Source organism: Solea solea, chromosome 8 (genome assembly GCF_958295425.1).
Source record: "Solea solea chromosome 8, fSolSol10.1, whole genome shotgun sequence".
NCBI classification, from domain to species: domain Eukaryota; kingdom Metazoa; phylum Chordata; class Actinopteri; order Pleuronectiformes; family Soleidae; genus Solea; species Solea solea.
In genome coordinates, this window is record NC_081141.1 from 3,074,159 (window position 1) to 3,093,378 (window position 19,220).

The 19,220-nt window shown below is 40.1% G+C and overlaps 1 protein-coding gene across 2 annotated transcripts in view; it reads right to left on the minus strand.

The window, feature by feature from the left end:
• slc15a4 (solute carrier family 15 member 4) overlaps positions 1–19,220 on the minus strand; it is a 22,848-nt gene continuing 3,628 nt past the window's right edge. For both annotated transcript variants that reach the window (XM_058635193.1, XM_058635192.1), the window contains exons 3-9: positions 17,883–18,175; positions 17,163–17,304; positions 16,985–17,065; positions 14,698–14,878; positions 11,491–11,649; positions 7,642–7,800; positions 1–398 (exon numbers count right to left, since the gene is read on the minus strand). In XM_058635193.1, the coding sequence (XP_058491176.1) occupies positions 247–398; positions 7,642–7,800; positions 11,491–11,649; positions 14,698–14,878; positions 16,985–17,065; positions 17,163–17,304; positions 17,883–18,175 (1,167 nt within the window). In that variant the 3' untranslated portion in view covers positions 1–246. The remainder of the gene's footprint in view (positions 399–7,641; positions 7,801–11,490; positions 11,650–14,697; positions 14,879–16,984; positions 17,066–17,162; positions 17,305–17,882; positions 18,176–19,220) is intronic.

Consider the following 19,220-nt stretch of genomic DNA (forward strand, 5'->3'; position numbering starts at 1 on the left):
TACGGTCAGTGGTACCTGTGCATTCACCCAGTGATGTCAAACCATTCAGAGGCAAAAAAACATAAAAGCAAAAACAACGATAAATAAAGAACACATAGATATAGACGGGACAGAATCACATGTGGGGGTAAACCTCAGCTTTTGCAGGATGAGATTAGTACGTACCAATTAAACAGGGACTTTAGGCAATGAGTGGCATGACAGGAGAAGGCAAGTGTGGTGAGTGGGATACTGAGGTGCATGAGGTCAAGAGGAGACGTGTCTCTGCCTTTGGCTTCCTGCTCTGCCCCTCTGCTTGTCGTACTTGACAGAGACGATAAGGAAGACCAGCAAGGTTAAGCCCTGGATTCCTGCGAGGAGGAAGAAGTAGTAGTGCAGAGAGCAGTCGTTGATGTTACCTACAGAAGAGAGGAAACAAGGATCATTATTTTATATAACAGAATGTGGAGATTTTGGGATTAGGCAAAACACTGCGGACAATATATTGATCATCGGTGTGAGTGTGGATGGTTGTTTGACTCTATGTGGCCCTGTGATGGACTGGAGACCTGTGAATTATGGTTTACCAAAACTCGCCATGACTGGATCCAGTGACAAAAATTACAATTTTTTTGGATAAATAAATGAGTCACGTTGTTCAGAGGCGGGCAGCGGCGCCACTTGTTACTTCTCGTGTCAATGAGACAACATCGCGGATCAGATTTCCATGGAAACACTCGGAGATTCAACTTTGAGAAAAGAAAATGAGCAAAAATGTTTGGCCCAGTGAGATTTTATCTGTGTTTAAAGAACTGTTTGTGATGGAATACAAATTAAAAGAAGGAGAATGCATCGCACAAACATGTTTGTGTGAATCCAGCGCGAGAACTAAGCAGATACTGCACAGCAAGTTTAGAGAGACTCAAATAATAGAATTATTATCTCTATATTTTTTTTTGGGTCAGAAAGATTAAGCACTATAATTGTATTAACATTTGTTGCAAAGTTGACTTAAGTGGTTGTCATTCTCGCTCGGCTCAAAGCTCAAGAGGGGAAAACAAATCCTGTTTTTGGCCTTGCTGGGGTTTTACATGAAGGGCAAAGCTCACGACAATACAGTTGTGGAGTGGCGGTGACAATCGGATTGGCATTAGAGCAGCTTTTGTCCTCTTCATTATGTTAGACAGGCCTTTGTAGCCAACAGCATGAGATGAGGCCATTGACTCCATTTCCAGAGAAGAAGAACGTCTTTGGGAGGAGCTGGGGGCAAATTTACTTCTATTCTGCTACAGCGCCGTTACGAATGCGTCTTGGTTTATGGAACAGATGCCATGTAAGGCAATGAGATACCTATAGCTTATGTGTTATTGTCACACGAGTAAATGTGACGCCCCCCAAGGCGATCTAGCGTCTTCTCAAAGAGCTCCCATTAGCTTCTCCATATAGAACTGTCACTCTGTCACTGTGAGTAAATAGGCAGAGACAGAGAAGCACGCGTGATTTCAATTAGATATGCTTCATTCATGTTCTGCCTGTTCCAATGCCACAGTGTGAGTGTACACCTAATTCCTCGTCTGCTCCCTGGGTCAAGACGGTGCTCAAGACGCCCGAAGTATTTGGATTTCTTTGTCGTCTGTCGCCTCGATCATTTTTGAAATGTGTGACATTCACAGCTTAACGAATCAAAAGAAATCACATCGTCGCAAAGGATGACGCAGAGCACAGCGACTCGAGGACGACGCGCAATAAATCCGCAGCCAGTGGCAGATGGCGTGGGTTTTTACGACTTCTTAAGTACGGGGGAGAGTAGAAATAAATGGATGAAACAATAAAACACAAAGAGTATTTTTTTTTTTTTCCTGTCGCTGTCTGTGAGAATAATGAGTGCAGGTAATGTGACGTCTCAAGCCTGAAGAAGAGAAACAGGAGTTATACGACAGAGTTATAATTGGCCTGTCCCATGTGTATAGCAGTGTGCGGGTAACTTCCACGGCAGCCTGGTGTCATTTGGAACTGATTTAATTACGGTTAACATCGCAGGTGACCACGTGTAATGTCGGCGCGCTGTGATGCGGCGCTTTACAAACTGGGGAGCGGAGTTATCGACGATGCTGCGGGGATTTGACGAGCTGGAGGTGTAAAGCAGCTGCGCACAGCGGACAGCTGACCCGGCTCCTGATGTAAATATAAAAGGACTCATTCTGGGGGAATGAAAAACAATCAGACCATTGTTGTCTCTGCCTCTGCCACTACAAGGATGTTAGTTAAAAAAAGAGACAATGACATAAAGTGAATAAATACACCTAAAGTCTATGACGCCTTAAAAGCGATTTTAGACAGACTTATCCAACCAACACCAAAGGCCATAGAGAAAATCAGCGATTTTAGCTCACAGGGACACAGGAGCTGCTGGTCTGCTGCTGCCTCGTGTGGCCACTTTGTGTCACTGAGGTCCATCTGAACAAAGGAGTTCAAATGCCGAATTTTACAAAATAGGAAATTTGAAGATACTGATGGAGGCAGCAGTGGGTCGACAACTCCTGTGTGCTGTGATGTTAAAATCACTGATTTTCTCTATGGACTTTGGTGTGGGAGAGTGAGCGCTTTATAAACTTCAGTTTCCTGTTGGAAAAGTCTGTCCAACAGTGAGATCTTAAGACATCATCGACATGTCGTCGACTTAAACTGACATCGATTTTATAAGATGAGTCTTTAACTTTCCATGAGGCCCCCTGGAAAATAAAGGTTTGCAAACCGCGGTTGTTGTAGCTCTATTACTGTCTGCAAAATGCAAAATTCTACAAATGTCAACATCTGCGATTACATCGCCTTGGTCAGCGCAGAAAGCTTCACTGTGTTGTTCCTGCTTTTAACACAGTGTCATCTGCTACTAATCAAAGAGCAGGCTTCACTCGTTTGAAACAAGTCATCCACAGTGCTTTGCATGATCACACCCCGTAATGTCTCCATGCGTGTCGTGCCTATAGATAAGTTCTCCCCCCTCCGTCTCTCAGCCGTGTGCACGCTTCTGTGGATAATTAGAAATCGAGGGGAATAAAGAAACAGCGCGGTGATAGGGTGCATCAGACAGGAGCGATCCTTTGTCAATGCCGCGCGCGCTGGGCCATCACTGCAGCGAGAAAACCTTTGATCTAGGAAGAGAGAGCCGAGTGCAGACTGTGAAGTTCTGCCAGAGCGTTAAGTGAATGAGTGGCAAAGGAAAAACCTGACAAACACTTGGACCCCCATCCCCTAATTTGTTTCGTCGTCATCTTAATCTGGTCTCAGGTTTCAATTGTGACAGATCAAAACCAAAGCAGCGTTTGAATAATTCATGGCGTGCCGCGAACAACGACGTGCTCGACAGGAAAAGCGAGCGGCGTGCGTTCACGGTGAGGGTGCTTGTGTCTCCAATCGATAATTCACTCGAACAGATACTACGCCGAGATATTGTTGCTGCGGTCTTAATTAACAAAGCGGCGTCGCTTTCAAAATGCAGGGAATACACCAAACACACATGTTTATGTATGCTGGATTATAAAAAGGAAGTGGAATGAAAACAGTATTGTGTAGAATGTACACAATACTATTCAACACTATCCGAGTGCTGCATGTCAACGTGACAACGTTACAAATTCTGATTTTACGGTTGTTTATTTTTTATTTTTTTTTTTACCCCTTTGTAGTAAAAAAATGTTCCAGTGAAATTCTTTCTGACATATGACTGGAACTCCACCTTTGTTCCAGATTTTCTTAAGTCACACTTAATGAATGAAATGAAACATCTTATTATCAGAATTGGCCTTAAAAAAAAAAAAATGTGCAAGGTTTCAGTTTCTGTGCGGGTTCTTACTCTAATTGCATTAAACATTAAGTTTAAGGCTCTACCTCTTCCTTCTCCTCTCTGCCCCCCCAGGGATAACTTAGCTGTTAAGCATGTTCGAAAAAGTACGGAAGGGCTAATTACAGCAGCGAGGCGACTCGGCAAGGTCTGGCTGTAATAAATAAATAAATAAATAAATAAATAAGCCCATAAATATTTGACAAGAATTCTGAAATAGAGCAAACAAAAACGGCAAGTTGTGTAAAAAAGTTTTACATTCGATTCCTCATAGAAGAAGAGGTCAGACCTTAAATATGTGAGTGATATAAACACAGATTGTGAGAATTGTAACACTTTCTTTCTTTCTTTCACCTTCTTTCCAACATCTGAATGCTTCAGTGCGTTCAGTGCCCTCTTCTGGCTCACAATGAAATCAAATGGACACAATGCATGTTTGTTACAGCTACAGACTCTCATAGTCTTCGCCTTCGTCACAACTCGCCGTGTTCACGCGCCCTCAGATGTTTCTGCCTGGCCAAAAAAAAAATTAATCCTTTTTTAAATAGTTCCCTTTCAGAGAGAATGAACCTGACATTTCATTGTGATGGAACACTTCGCGAGCAGGATGTGTGAATGTCATCTTACTCACAACGTCTGGACACGTCCCAGACATCTGATATGAGACCAGTCAGGACTCAAACGCTGATCAAAGACAAAAGGCCATTTCCTGTCACGTGACTATAGCGGCTCACAATAACTTCTCCTTTCTCCGAGTGAATGGTCTCCCCCCTACCCCCCCCACAAAAGGTGGAACAAATTAAAAGGAACGAGAGACACTTTCTGAAAACAAAAGCCTCCTCCTGTGGTAATGGTAGTGAAGAAAGCCCAGGTTGGTATTTGACAGAAAAGGATGAGATGGTGTTAGAGCAGCTTTATAGAAAATACCAAATAAAAAAAAAAGAGTGTGATGATGAATGACTTCACCAGATGTAACCACGGGGGGGAAAAAAAAGGATGTGCCGGGCAGAGACTTGAAAGATCGATAAGCATTGTTTAAAGCAGGGGTGTCAAACATACGGCCCGGGGGCCAGAACCGGCCTGCCAGAGGGTCCAATCCGGCCCACAGGATGAATTTGTTAAAATTTCACACTACGATTACAATCTAAACGTAATGTCAAATACCATATTTTTCTCTTCCAGATACCTGTGACTAAATGTTTGTGCCTTTTTAGATCCAGTGTAATGTGTAAATAGTACATTTAGGCACGATATTGTTGAAATTGCACTTATATTTCTCAAGAAATGTCATGTTTTGTAAAAAAATATCCTTCATTAAATGTAAAACAAAGGAGAAAAAAAGCAAGGAGTTCTTGTTGTTCATAGGTTATTATGCTATTATTTTACTATTTTCCCTGGTCCGGCCCACTTGAGATCAAATTGTGCTGTATGTGGCCCCTGAACAAAAATGAGTTTGACACACCTGGTTTAAAGTGTCATTTACATATCATTTCATGGTTGCTTTTTTGTCGAATTTTCAGGACTAAATGAACACCGGCATAACAAATGTAATAAAAGTACACATAAACTAACATGACATACTAAAATACAGCACATAAATAAATACATTTGAAAACACAAGTCTAAACCAAAAGAAAATGCAAATTTGAGGATACAGAGAGAGAATTATTATGTCAGCACACGAGTACAGTCACATGATATCTCAACACATATGTCAAAAATGACATCCCCATGAATTGCTTTTTCTTTCTTTTTTTGCCTGGAAGAATTCAAAACTTAAATGTGACCAAGTTCCAGAGGAGCTGCTCAAACTCAAACACAGATCCTTCATGTGACACATGAGTGATGCTAAATAACCTTATTTTATGCAGAGTGAGGGAAGACGGGGCTACAGTAAGACAGCAGAGTGCTGAGCATCCGCCAGCGCCATACCAGACCAGCAGTAACAACTCCATGCAATGCTGCAGGGACAGCTTTACTTAAGAGGAGCAGGGCTATGTAATCAAACCCCCAGCAAGTGATTAATGCTGCTCATCTGTCTTCAGGCCTGCACAGCACATTACAACTCTGCACAGCTCGCCCAGGATGCTGTTTACTGCACACCCTTTTGCCCGCAGTGATGGAAATAAGTTCAATCCCTTCCACCTAGACAGTCATGGGATGTGGAAGAACATCCAACAAATCTGAGAGAAACAGCCACAAAAACAAACTGCATGATTCCTGCTTAATGCCCGAGCTGTGTGCCATGTGTCTTTTATCAGTGGCCAGAAGGATGTTATTTTTTTTTCCTTTCCCCACTTCCACAGCTCACCTTTTAAATGACTTGTTTTCAGAAAGAAGTCTTACAGGCAATTCAGCTCTAGCTTAACTGTCCCTCAAGTAAAGCAAGGCTGAGCAGAGGATGGATTTCTGAAGCTTGCCAAGCATCTTTCAGTGCTTACATCTCGGAAAGCAACCCCCCCTTTACCTGTCTGCACACATTAATTAGCTATTAGGCATTCGTGGGTAAACAATTTACAGTGTTGGCTTATTTACTGAGTGCTCAGGGAAAAAGTGCATCTGGGTTGGGAGCCTCTTCCTGCCAGGGAGCCCATCCATCTGCTGCCACCAACACACGATTCATTCTACCTCTTGGACAGATTTACACAAACCTTTGTGTTGTTAGTGCGACATGTGTATTTATTACGGGAAAACCTTTAAGCTATGAACGTTCTCAGGGGATGTCCCTGGAAAATAGATTTCTGTATTCTGAATCAATACAAACAATTCTATTACAAGTCCATACGCACGGTCAGTGTGCTGGGTCAATAGTGCACTCCACAATACACATCGGGTACTAATAGCAGGCTTGATGGACTGTAATGTTAAATTCAGGAGGGAGTCACAATCAATCAATCAATGATGAGAGAGCATCGAGATTACCTAAATTTAAACCCAGATACTGTAATCCTAGTGAAGGACTACCCAACTGTTTCATTACCTCAAGGAACCACAATTAATAAAAACCCTTGTCCATTCAAAAATCCCTAATGTTTACATATTTTTAAATTAGTTATTGATAAAATAAGTACAATTGACTTCAAGAGAGCAGTGAAGCTGAGCAAATAAGTTAAAGTTAACAGCTGGAGAAACGTGATTTTCAAAACACGCAGTCCAAGATCAATAAGTAAGAGTGTTGAATCAGGAGCACACTATCGATTATTGTAGATTCACAGGTCACAGGTTTTGGGGAAAAAACAAACAAACATCATTATACAGAACAAACAAAAATGAGTGCTCTGGGTAGTAAAATTTTATAATTTACTTTGGTCATGTAAAGTGAGAGCATGAGCAGAGCAACATGGGTGCAGTAGGTTATATGGTTGCAGGCCAACAACCATTGAATCAGAGACAAATCAATGATTTGTATGAATGTATTGAAATTCTGAATGAAAGTTTCTGAAATAGCCTATAGCCCCTTTTCCACCTATGGTCCCTATGGTCCTACGGCACGGCACGTTAGGCCTTTAACGATTGGTATTTGTTTCGCGATATAAGAGGGAACGGTAATTTTTACGTCATAATTCTTCATTTGAAAAACACATTTAAAATGGTTACTGTGGGATATATGTGCAGAAACAAATCTGTGAGAAACAAAGATGTTCTCTTCAGTCTGTAAGAGTAAGATGAATTGGAAGAAGCGATAAAGCTTTCTCTTGTTTAGAGAAGCTGCAGCTTCAGGTCATCATAATTCTCTACGCGTTCATCGCTATGACCAAGTTTCACATCTTATGGCAAGAACTGCAGCTCGTGTTGATTGATTAAGTTACAGTATGTCTTACCGAAGTCTCTGTGGGACGACATCCAGCCGATCTCCTTGAGTGAGACAAGAGCCAACAAGCCGTAGCCGACAAAGGAGCCAATCCCAGAGAAAAAGAAGAAGAGCCCCATGATGGCACTCTGCATGGACTTGGGGGCTGCAGAATACGCAAACTCCAGACCTGGGATAAAAAGAGTACATGCACAGATACTTATGAGTTGTTGTGGCATGTGCTGGTTATTCTAAAAATACATGAAAAACTGTTTACAAGGCATCACTTGCAGCAAATGAAAGCAGAGGTCTAATATGCTACAGCCAGTGACAGTGTAATGTAGCTTGCACCGCCATGGGATTTAGCTTTAAGCTTTACCCAAACTGTCAAGTCTTTGATCGCGGAGCAAATGAGGCATGTGCGCATGTAACGTGATGATTTTCGCTGACAGTGACTATATTTCTTCTAGGATATTATGTGTAAGACTAAAAGAGATCTTCTTCAGTAGCTGCATTGCGGGGTGGTGTGGTCTGTGGTGCCATGATTCACACGCAGTAAAAACAACAGGCCACAGTATCACACTCATCAGGCAAAAGACCAGGAGAAGGACAGTGGAAGAGTGAATATATGTCTGCCTGAAATCCCACATTGATAATTTCATGGAACCTCAAACATGTGATGTTTCAAATGAGGCCCTATGGCTACAACTGTCAGGAGAGATTAGGGAGCTGCAGTTAAATACATTCCACTTTTAAGTCTTCAGAAAGGGATATTGCACCAAATGATTGTGGGAAACAGTTTGCCTGCTGTTCACTATGATTAACTGGGGTGTGTGTGCAAAAACTAACTCATTCTAATTCTAAAAACAGAGCTCAAAAACAAGGCAAAAAACAGAAGAAGTCATTACTCAGTGGAAAAGTTGACCTTTCCAGAAGTTCACAAAGATACATGTGTTTGTATCCTGAGCTAACCTTTCAATAGCAACACATACTGGTCAATAGCTACGCATATCATCAGGGACGGCAAAGGTTGATGAGAGGGTTTGTGGATTCGGTTCGACGCAAAACGCACAGATTTAAAATGTAACATTATGTTAAATCCAGCTCCTGCCCGTCTGGGAGAACAATAAGTTTAGATGCAATCAGCGGCGTCTCCGTCTTTCATCACACACACAACAAACAGCTTGACCTTTCTAGACAAAAAGGTGGAATTATTTGCTATAACAGACAAAAACAAAACAAAACAAAGAATAAAGTATCATTATTATTATTATTCTTTCGTCTTATGGGTCATTACAAGATTGATTTTTATGTCTTAGAGAACAAATTTAGCCTGAAAACATTTTTAAAAAAGGGCAATTTAGAATTGTGGGGAAGCATTTTTTTTTTGTTCCTTAAGCAGAGGTAAAAGTGCCAAAAAAAATGCCATCGTCTTTTAAGAGTGGGAAGTTTGATGGGACCTGTGGGGGTTGAACAAATTTATTCAAACAGAAGACTAAGGGGAAATATTACTCTTTACTAGACGTACAGTATGTCACAATTCTGTCAGCCAATATTCCTTGAAGTAAACCCAGTGGGATAGTGTGCAGCGAGAGAAGAGAACAAGTTTATTTTAAAGATCCCTATAGCTTTCATAGGGACCCTGAAATTCCAGCATTATATAGAAGCTGAATGGAATTATGTTTAAGGGCTTTTTTTAAATTAAATTAAATTAAATTAAATTAAATTAAATTAAATTAAATTAAATTAAATTAAATTAAATTAAATTAAATTAAATTAAATTTTAAATGTTCATTCTTGCAAAAACAAAGCAGTAACTGAATTGACCAGATAATGCTCCCACAATGGAGAGGGAAAAAAAGGTCTCAAGTATTAATGGTGCAATCTTCAATCTTATTACAGAAATAAAGTGAGGGCTACATGGAAGAGCCAACAACAACAACAACATGATCTGTAGTAATAGGAAAAGACTCCATCATGGCCTGAGGCTCTAACAAAGTCAGATCCCTACGATAATTGAGGCCTGAAGTTATGATCGTGACAGTAGGGGAAAAACATTTAGACAGATAGATGGACTACAATTAGACGTATAAACACAAGCGATGGCAGATTTCAGTATATTAAAGGATAAATGGTAAACAGCAGATACAAGCTACTCTTTTTTTCATTTTGCTGCCGATTGATTTCTTTACGTTGTTGCATGAATGCATTACTTACTTTGCACAGTTTTTAATAAAATAGCATTTTCTCTTTTGGTCAAGAGTCAGAAAACACATTTCGAGCTTCTACCTTAAAGGTATCAAAAAGAACAGGGAATTTATTCATGGGGAAATTCTTCAAATATTATAAATATATAATATTAAAATATGTGGCCTTTAACTGTTGATAATGGCATCATGGGGTGTTATTTTACTGGACAGGAACATATTATAACTGAAATTAAACCTTGGGCCTTTTTCACAGACATTCAAACATGTTATTGGAAAACTTAAATATGGGTTAACTTACTTCAGTCACAATCATTCCTGCTGGTCTTTTGTTACGCAGATCTTTTTGGATGATTGTGCCAGGCTTTTGAGATATTTACCCCACTGGAGATGAATCTGTTTTTGTTCTAACTCTATACTGAGAGATGTGATAACCAGCAGAACTATTCTATACATTTGGTACCATGGAAACAATAGATGTATTTATATTAGGCCATTGTGGGCAATGCTGCATGAGTATTATAATAGATTTGCTTTAATGTGATGCTCCTTCGTGAAATTAGCCAACAGCAGACATTGACAACAACAAGACCATGTACAGTATGGCAATTGAAATCCAATGAAGGATTTTTTGCTATAAACCCACCATAGAGCCAGGGATTGTCCCTGTGTCCTTAAAGTCTGCAAGTCTGCAGTCCAATTCTTCTAAAATTGGGACCTCAGGTGTGCCAGTCACATTAGGATGCTTACGACTAATTTTCTGCCTCTTTGGTCCACATGCAAATCTAACTGTCATCCTTAAACTACTTGAATAGTGATGAAGCATATCTCTATTTACCGTGCACTGAAGTGTATTATGTCCTCAAGAAGAGTGTGACAGCCGAGTAAGGATCTTAATTGGATAATTGAGCCTTGAACTTGAACAACACCACTAATGCAAATGCAATTAATAAATTATCTTTCATTACCTCTCTTCGAGTGGTATAGACTGAGATGCAATATTCCATATGTGGGGATATTTTTAAGGTTCAAGTGATAAATGTCCAGCACACGCTGGCTGAGTGAAAATGGGGGTGAAAAGTTTATGCTGCGATGTAAAATTTGTTGCAATTTTAGGTACACCCACAGGGATACATGGTACAGCATTAAGGAGATATATGGGTATTTATTCATCTTATTATCCACTCTATCTATTTGGACAACAAGCAGAGGAATAGGGCTAATGTGAGGCTACTCACAGGCAGGCAAAGGCAAAGCAAATGCACAGCTTCATCATCATTTCAGCTGTGAGGCTACTTTGTCCGCACCTTATTTATAAAAATGTCCATTTCCTGGACGATTTCTTGCAGTGGGGTGTAAAAAAAAATCAATTTTTGATCAACATCTTGAGCTATTTACTCAATACAACCCATAAAACATATTAACCCAGAAACATAAGAAGCTGCTGCAGTCTGGCAATGAATCGAACACATTGTTCAAAAAGGGGTTTATGCATTTTTTCTGTCCACACAGTGCATTCAGAGTGGCTCTATGTGAAGGCGAGTCAGTAGATCAGTGGATGGATATGCATTGTATTTTGCTGCTAATCTAAGTCATCGGGTCTTCCTGACTAAGGCACCGTACGAGAGCATCTACGAGCTACAAATTCCACAGGAAATGTCAAACAACTGTACCTGCAATGCTGGCAAAGACTTCGCTGATTCCTATCAGCACATACTGAGGCACTTGCCACCATATGGGCAAATCTGCCGCGTAGAAGATAACGTTGCCAAGCACCTGGTCAATGGTACCGCTTGATTTGACGATCTCCAGGCGCTTGGTCTCCAAAATACCTGAAGGGACAAACACAGAAAACAAAGCATGCAAAAAGTTTGTTGAGTTTTAGAAAGAAAAACAAAATCGAGAAGTGATGCATGTAATTTGTCATGCTGCAACAAACTCTGGATAATAAAGAAATGCAAACAGGGATTTGGGTAAATCTTGTATTTTCCTGTTTGTTTAAGTATTTATAAGCATGTGAAGCCAACAAACAGCCAAACACAGTCAGAGTTAGAGGAAGCAGTGACAGTCCATTAAGGATTTTAAGGCTACACCACCACTTCATTAAGATCACATCTGCTCGCTTCCATATTATGACAGTTAGCAATGGAACAGTGCAGACAGTTCAATAATAAGAGCAAAGCAGTTGTCATAAACCCCTACTGCCTCCTAAGAGCTTCATTCGAAAGCTATTATCATATAACCAGCAGCTATTCCCAGATAAGTCCAAGAAACAGTCTCCTATCAAAACTGCACTTAATGCTGTACTTGAGAGGAGTTCTAGCCTTGTAATCCGACTAGTCTACAATACCAACCGTCCATCTCAGGCACCGAGGGCCACTGGGCTGCGGGGAGCAAGTCTCACACTACAAAAACACATATTTCTGCTTTTATTTCCCACACTAAACATTACACATCAGACAAGCCAGTGTAATTCCTCAAACTACTGCTCCAGCTTTTATTAAAAGTAGAAAAAAGATGCTTTTTACACATCTACAGGCCACTGGAAGAAGCACCATGAAGTCGATCGATTAAACATGCAACAAAAAAAAACAAATTTCTTCAAATAGAAGACAGAGCTGGGCCCAGTGTGTCTTTGAAGACTGGGACACAAAAGAAAAGGGGATCAGACTTAGTCTACTCTCCCCTTGACAGAATATCTTCAGCTGTCCCTTTGCACTGACAGGGAGGTCCAGTTGTCCTTGTGCCATGTGTGTCAGGCAGCGCATACGATGAAATCCGATGAAATATCACCACACTAGTTTTATCATCCTTGCACATTTCTTGCAGGGGGTGATGAAAGTGATTTGAGCGCTGAAAAGCAGCGACATGACCAATGTCCTGGACACAGAGAGGCGGCCTGACCATGCAACTCGATTAACTGGAGGTTCTGTGAGCGGAAGACGCCACACTTGGTCATTCACCACCGTCAACTAGTGGACAGATGCAGATAAGCATTGAAGGAAGCCAGCAGAGAAAAATACAGTTCAAAACATATTAACAGCAGATGCCAGCAGTCAGTGTGTGTGTGTGTGTGTGTGTGTGTGTGTCAGAATGAATATAAAGCAAGGCAATCCTGGGGATAAACAGCACACAGGCTCAGGAAATTATTTTTGGATGAATAATTGTGACAATAAGATGCAGACAGAATTTCATTAACACTGTATCTCAATAACTCACAAAGTGCATAACTGTACAGACTGGATCCAGCTGTCTGATTCGATTCTTAAAATCAAGGTCAGCGCCGTGTTGCACACTAGTTGTGTATTCACCTACTGATCTGTGACCAATGACCACACCGTGGCACCGTTGTAAACCCTTTCTCATCCCTTCCATGGCTCAAAATTGCTTTTTGCAATATGCAGAATTTATTTAGCCTGAATTCAAATGCAAGGACTGCACTTTCTTTCAAGAGGCCAAATGGAAAAGTAAATACCTGAATGGCTTTTGAACATCTGCAATCAACAAGTTAGAGCACCTTGCCTCTAAGATTGCTAATGTCCTCTGAAAAGAAAATATTACTTTCAGCAGAAAAGTAGACATCTCCAATTTGTTTAATAGCCCTACTACTACATCTCGCTGATTGAAAAGGATGTTTTTGATGGGCCGAGTCAGGCTTCACTAACTCGGTTTAGACTGCCTGAAAGCCCCTTCACCTCATGTCTCTTTCACCAAAACTATATTAAATATGAACATGTACTGCTTATTTAGTGTAATATCTACAGTATATATAGTGTTTTGCATTTATCTAGCTGTGCTAATTAAGGCAAAAACACTGAGTATCTTTGTTATGCAGATTTATAGGGTCCAAAAATTAAATTATATTTTTTTATTACTGCTGTTACTCTATCAGTATATATTTACATACATGTTGTTCATGTTTTATGCCCCAAATAAGATTTGTCTGGTTGGGTTTTTCAATCTTTCAACACCAAAATCACATGTTAAAAGAATGAAAAGAACTGGCATGACCCCTGTTGGGTACACTAGGAATTGATTAAAAACGATGACGGAATAATACATCGCATTAAAGTGTTTCCTGTATCTATTACGTTGACCTTTTGTGCATTTGTTCATTCTTAATTTAATTTGTTCTAACAGGCTTATTAAATTTGATTCAGTGCATGTTCAATAGTCAACTGGCACTAGCCAACATCTAATAGGTCACTAATGACAGTACACGTTCATAATCTATGTGGCAGATGCATTGAAATTCTAAGAGAGGAAAAATGGCAGTAGTTGTTGGAAATAGAATATGAATTGTTCCAGGGAGTGTTAATTATTTGCTTTCTTCCTGTATCTTCCTTTATCAGAACATTTTTGGCCTGGGCATATCGAACGCAGCAGGACTTAATTCTCAAAATAATCCACAGGGTGAAGGAAATAAGGACGGAGCAGTGCTGCCACATGTGAGTGCAGTAATTCAGGACCGAAAAGTAAGATGCAACAGCTCCCCCTGTGTTCTACAGTGTGATGGAGAAAGGCAAAAACTGTGGGTGGGTGAGTGAGTGAGTGGTCTCTATCTGCACGGTGAAAAGTGATGTTTTGAATCAGGAACAAATAACGCAGATGGAAAAGATCACTTCCTGAATCCCATAAAAACAGCAAAGTTAAAAAACAATATTTACCAAATTTCTGTTCATCAAAATGCTGCTGTTGGTGAGCTGTTTCTTCTAATTATTTAAAGTTTTAACTAAGATTATGTGGATGAGACACTGCAGTTTAATTGCTGAGTGCCTTTTTAGCATTGATTACATGTGGCATTTACCAAAGCAAACGCGCACTAACTTTGTTGTGTCCTTGGTGTTTTTCTGGCTTATTTGTGTGATTTCTGTTCTCACCCGCTGCCACGGCCGACCACATGACAAAGAACATCCCCACTGCAATCCTCTTCAGAGACGAGGGCAGCAGGCCACGACGCTTCAAGATGGGGTCCACCACTTTGTCTTTCAGGGGGATCAGCATAAGGATGAGCACGGCATCAAACATGGTGAGCCAGGCAGTCGGGAAGCGGAACGTCATCTGGGGAGGAGAGATGAGGTAAAACTGAATAAAAAGGCAACAAAGCATGAACAAAAAAAAACTATGCACTCCAACACAGTTCAGCTCCTGTGTCAGTGAGCATGTGTGTGTTATCTACTACGTGTGCTTTGGCCTTGATATTACTTTGGCACCCCCATGTGGTCAAAACTTAAAATAATGAGAAGAAAAAAAACATTTATTCAATTCAAAGTCATAATGAATGTATTATTAATGAACAAATGTCAGATTTGTTGATATTATTACTGTTAAAATAGTCATTATCATTAAAATGTGTCAGCACAATTCTAGATGTATTACCATGAGAGTAATATATGACAGGAATAATTACCCTGAGCAAACAAGACTGGATGACATGTTAATCAGGGGAAAGAAAAGAAAATCCACAGCGGGAATAAAGAGTGTCTACATCTTCAGGCATTATCTCACAGAGAGAGCACGTAGAGACTGAAAACTGCCAGATATGTTTATTTGCAATTCAAATTTCAAGAGCCATCTCAGCTCCTTATGTGTCTCTGGTTTACCACTTCTGATACCATCGTTTATTCTCAAATTGAATTCCCATTTCGGTAAGTTACCGCTGGCGGTCTATACGCAGCTCCTTAGAGAGTCTTATTCTCCCTTGTTTGCATATTATCTTATTCAAAATTATATAAAACACGAGGTGACTTTTTTCCTTTGCCTAAGGAAAGCCTACAGTGAATAACAGATGGGCACAGGCGAGCCCGGTTCTGTGGTAGGGAAGGTGCATTTTCCACTTCCCAGAATATAGTCACATATGCAGTGCATGTATGCATACACAATCCACATCATTTTACCCAGGGTGGCGTTCAAAAAAGATAATAAACAAGTAAAGAAATAAGAAAATGATCTTAAACTTTGTGTTTTACATCTTCTGTGATGAGCTGACTTTGCTTATACTGTACATGCCATTAAAATGAAGTCAGGGATCATGAGTTACAACACATTCACTCACTCCATTCAAAGATTTTATTATTGTCATAATTATAATTATTCTTATTAGTAGTAGTAGTAGTAGTAGTAGTAGTAGTAGTAGTATGGACCCTTGTTTCCTTGAACAGGATGTATTTTTTTAAGCTCTGCCACTGAAAGTAGTCAGGTGAGATGAGGGAGCAAAACACAGAGGCATCTAATCTCACTTCCCTTTTAAGTGTTAAGGCCAGTAAAAGAAAGGTCTAGTTTTGTTTTTAGTCGATACAGGATATGTTGGAAGGAAAGAAAAGCTTATATTTTTCTTAAACTTCACAAAATGATGCCAGACTATTTAAACAATGTTACAAGTCTCAATGAATATTACGGTGAATTGTCATATAGTGTATATGGGACAGTTATATAACACTAAATTAGGTTGTGTGGTTTACCAGTGTGTTTCACTTCGTATTTCCATGAAGTCAGTACAACGTACCATCTCCTATGGCGTGTCTATTGTAAAAGCAGACCACATGATTTGTTCATACACGTCCTAGTCTAACCACCCTAAAATATATGATTTTTGATTTTAAGTAGCAGGGAGAATGAAGTGGAGGCGCTGCATCTGATAGATGCTACCGCAGCCAGGTTGCTAATCTGCAAGGTATTAGTTTGTGAAGTCAGTTCTGATTTAATCCCCCAGGCATTACCAACCTTTACTGCTGCCTCCAGCTGTTGTCTACCATTGTTTCAGTGACCCACTGACTAGTTTAAATCGACTTAATAATTCTATTTGTAGAGCTCTAACCTGCCTACAGTTTAGAGCTCTACAAATAGAATTATGTGCGACTAACAAATCACAGATATCACTGTAGGAGCCAGTGCTGAGTTCATTCAGTTTAGGGTTAGTTTAAATGATTAATACAGGATTACTTGTTACAGTGTGATTTGTGACGGCTATGAGAGATAGAGGGATTGGGAGCTATGTACTGGAAAATATTTAGCAGTTTGTGGGTGGATGTGTCCATTAGAAGCTGTACTAGGTTTGGTGTAATAAGGTTTTTTTAAACGTCACGTCACGTCTTACTGTTTGAATCAATAGACACACCAGATATTTTTAAATAACCAAGAATCAGGTGTCTCTCCACTTCCGCTTACCTGGTGGGAATCCACAGTTCTGTTCGAGGAAGCATCAGGAATCTTCAGGTGGAGGCTCTGCAGGACGTATGTTGTCTGCATCTGCAACACAATAAGATTTAAGTCTCAGTATGAAACGGTTCTCCACTTTAAGAGTCCATCATAGACTTTGATTTAAATAAAAATAGGTCGATCTTACCTGGAAATAAACAGTCCAATACGGGATGAGGGCAAAGAAAACTGGGAGGATTTTCACCAGGGCTTTCACTTCCTCTACTTTCTCTTCAGGAAATTTTCCTCCATAGGTCACTTTGGCACTATCTAGTAGTGTTGGTTTGTTGCTTCACATGGATAAAAAAGATAAAAAAAATTATATTTACAACTAAAATGTTACTTTATAGTCTCGAATAAATGTACAAGGTTTAAGAATAATTTGTAAACGGAAAATAAATCAGCCATCTTTTCAAACATCTCACAGCTTCTAGGGACAGGAAACAAATGTTATTCTAAAGCCTATAATCCCCATCTCAGGAGAGACTGCCTTGGGCCAATTTACAATATTTAAGGCCAGTTTTTTCTTAACAGATTATGATACTTTGGCACTCTCGGTACTTCAGAATAACTTTTCACTGCAGTTAATGAATGCCTAGACCAGTGGAAAAACATCTACCAACAACACCTGACTTTATATCACTGGATTGGTCATATACCACTAAACGCTACCATAAAAACTAACATCTACACTGCTGAAAAGAGCCTTACCACTGAGACTGATGGAAGCTAATTATTGTGTGTTGTATTTAAGGCATTTTTGCTACTTTCACTGCATAATAATATGGTTTTATTCTATCCAAAATCTGTACTGTAAGTGTATAAGCTGTCTTATAGTGGCACACATATTTTGATATGCTGTTCTCACCGCAGCAAGTTTGGTTCCTTGGGTTTTCGGGAGCAGCAGGCAACGCTCAGGATCTTGAACATGTCTGTGAAGGCACTGCCATCAGCAGGTTTGTTGATGAAGACAGTGCGGCCCAAGAGAAACACCGCAAAAGAGACGCCAAGGCACACTGATGGAATGATGTAGCCAAGCTCGAAACTGAAATTTTGCTGGATGTAGGCCACGCCCCCCAGAGACACGATGGCTCCTAAGTTGATGCACCAGTAGAACCAGTTGAAAAATCTGCGCGTTGCCTCTGGTCCTCTGTCTTTCACCTGCGATTACATACGGAGCACAATGACAAAAAATATTCTTGTGGCATTCAAGGGTATAATTTTAAAGCTGTAGTGACATCAGTGAAGTAACTGAAATTAATCTTTATAACGTGCAAGCCATTGTGAAATGAGTTCATACAATGCTGATTAAGCTTATCAGCTGCACACAACTTCCACTATATGTAATTGTGTGTATGTGGCCATAGAGTCATGCATTTCACATCCTGACTAAGGGAAGGTGGAAGCATAACAGCTACACTAACACAGCAAGATGGCTGCTAACAGTTGGAATGTGGACCTAGAATCAGTGAGCTCTGCAGGCTCAACCTACTGTAAGAGTGGGGACAGTCTGATGTCACTGCCCACCTCTTTGGTTGAAAATGCCTAGAAACAGCCACAAAAAATGTCCTCCCAATCGTCAGAGTCTTGACTCGTGCAAGCAGCCTCTGCCTCGCTGCAGTGGGAGAAGGCATGTCTTCTTCACAGCAGCATTTCTGTCACTCACTACAGAAACTCAGCCTGTTTTGACTTCCAGCTGCTTTTTTTTTTTTTTAGCTTTAGAGTGTTACTATATGGAGAAACTATCATAAATAAACCTGCAGCGTCTTTGACTCGACCCAAGAGAAACACAGTGCAGTGTTTTGACTAAAGAAATTACACACTGGAGCGTAAAAAGAAAACAATCTAGCCATCTCTGAGAAAAGATCCTAAACTCCAAACAGTGCTACATCTGTGTCAGTAGCTTTGAATATCTATAAAAGAAGACTGTTATCAGCAATTCAATAGGAAATAGCAAATACATCAGAGAGAAAGAGAAAAAGAAAAGCAACCTGCAGTGAAAAAGAGGAACCACGATCATGAGCTGAAACTGACAAAGATGTCAAGTGAAAGTAAATAAATGGATAAAATGACAGCAATGGTAATTAAACGTGAAATATTTCTGCTGACTATGGCTATATGGCACTGGTTTTAATTTTTTAGTAATAAATTATTAACTATATGTTACTAATCAATTTTCTGTTCATTCTGTACCTTCCCACTGTGG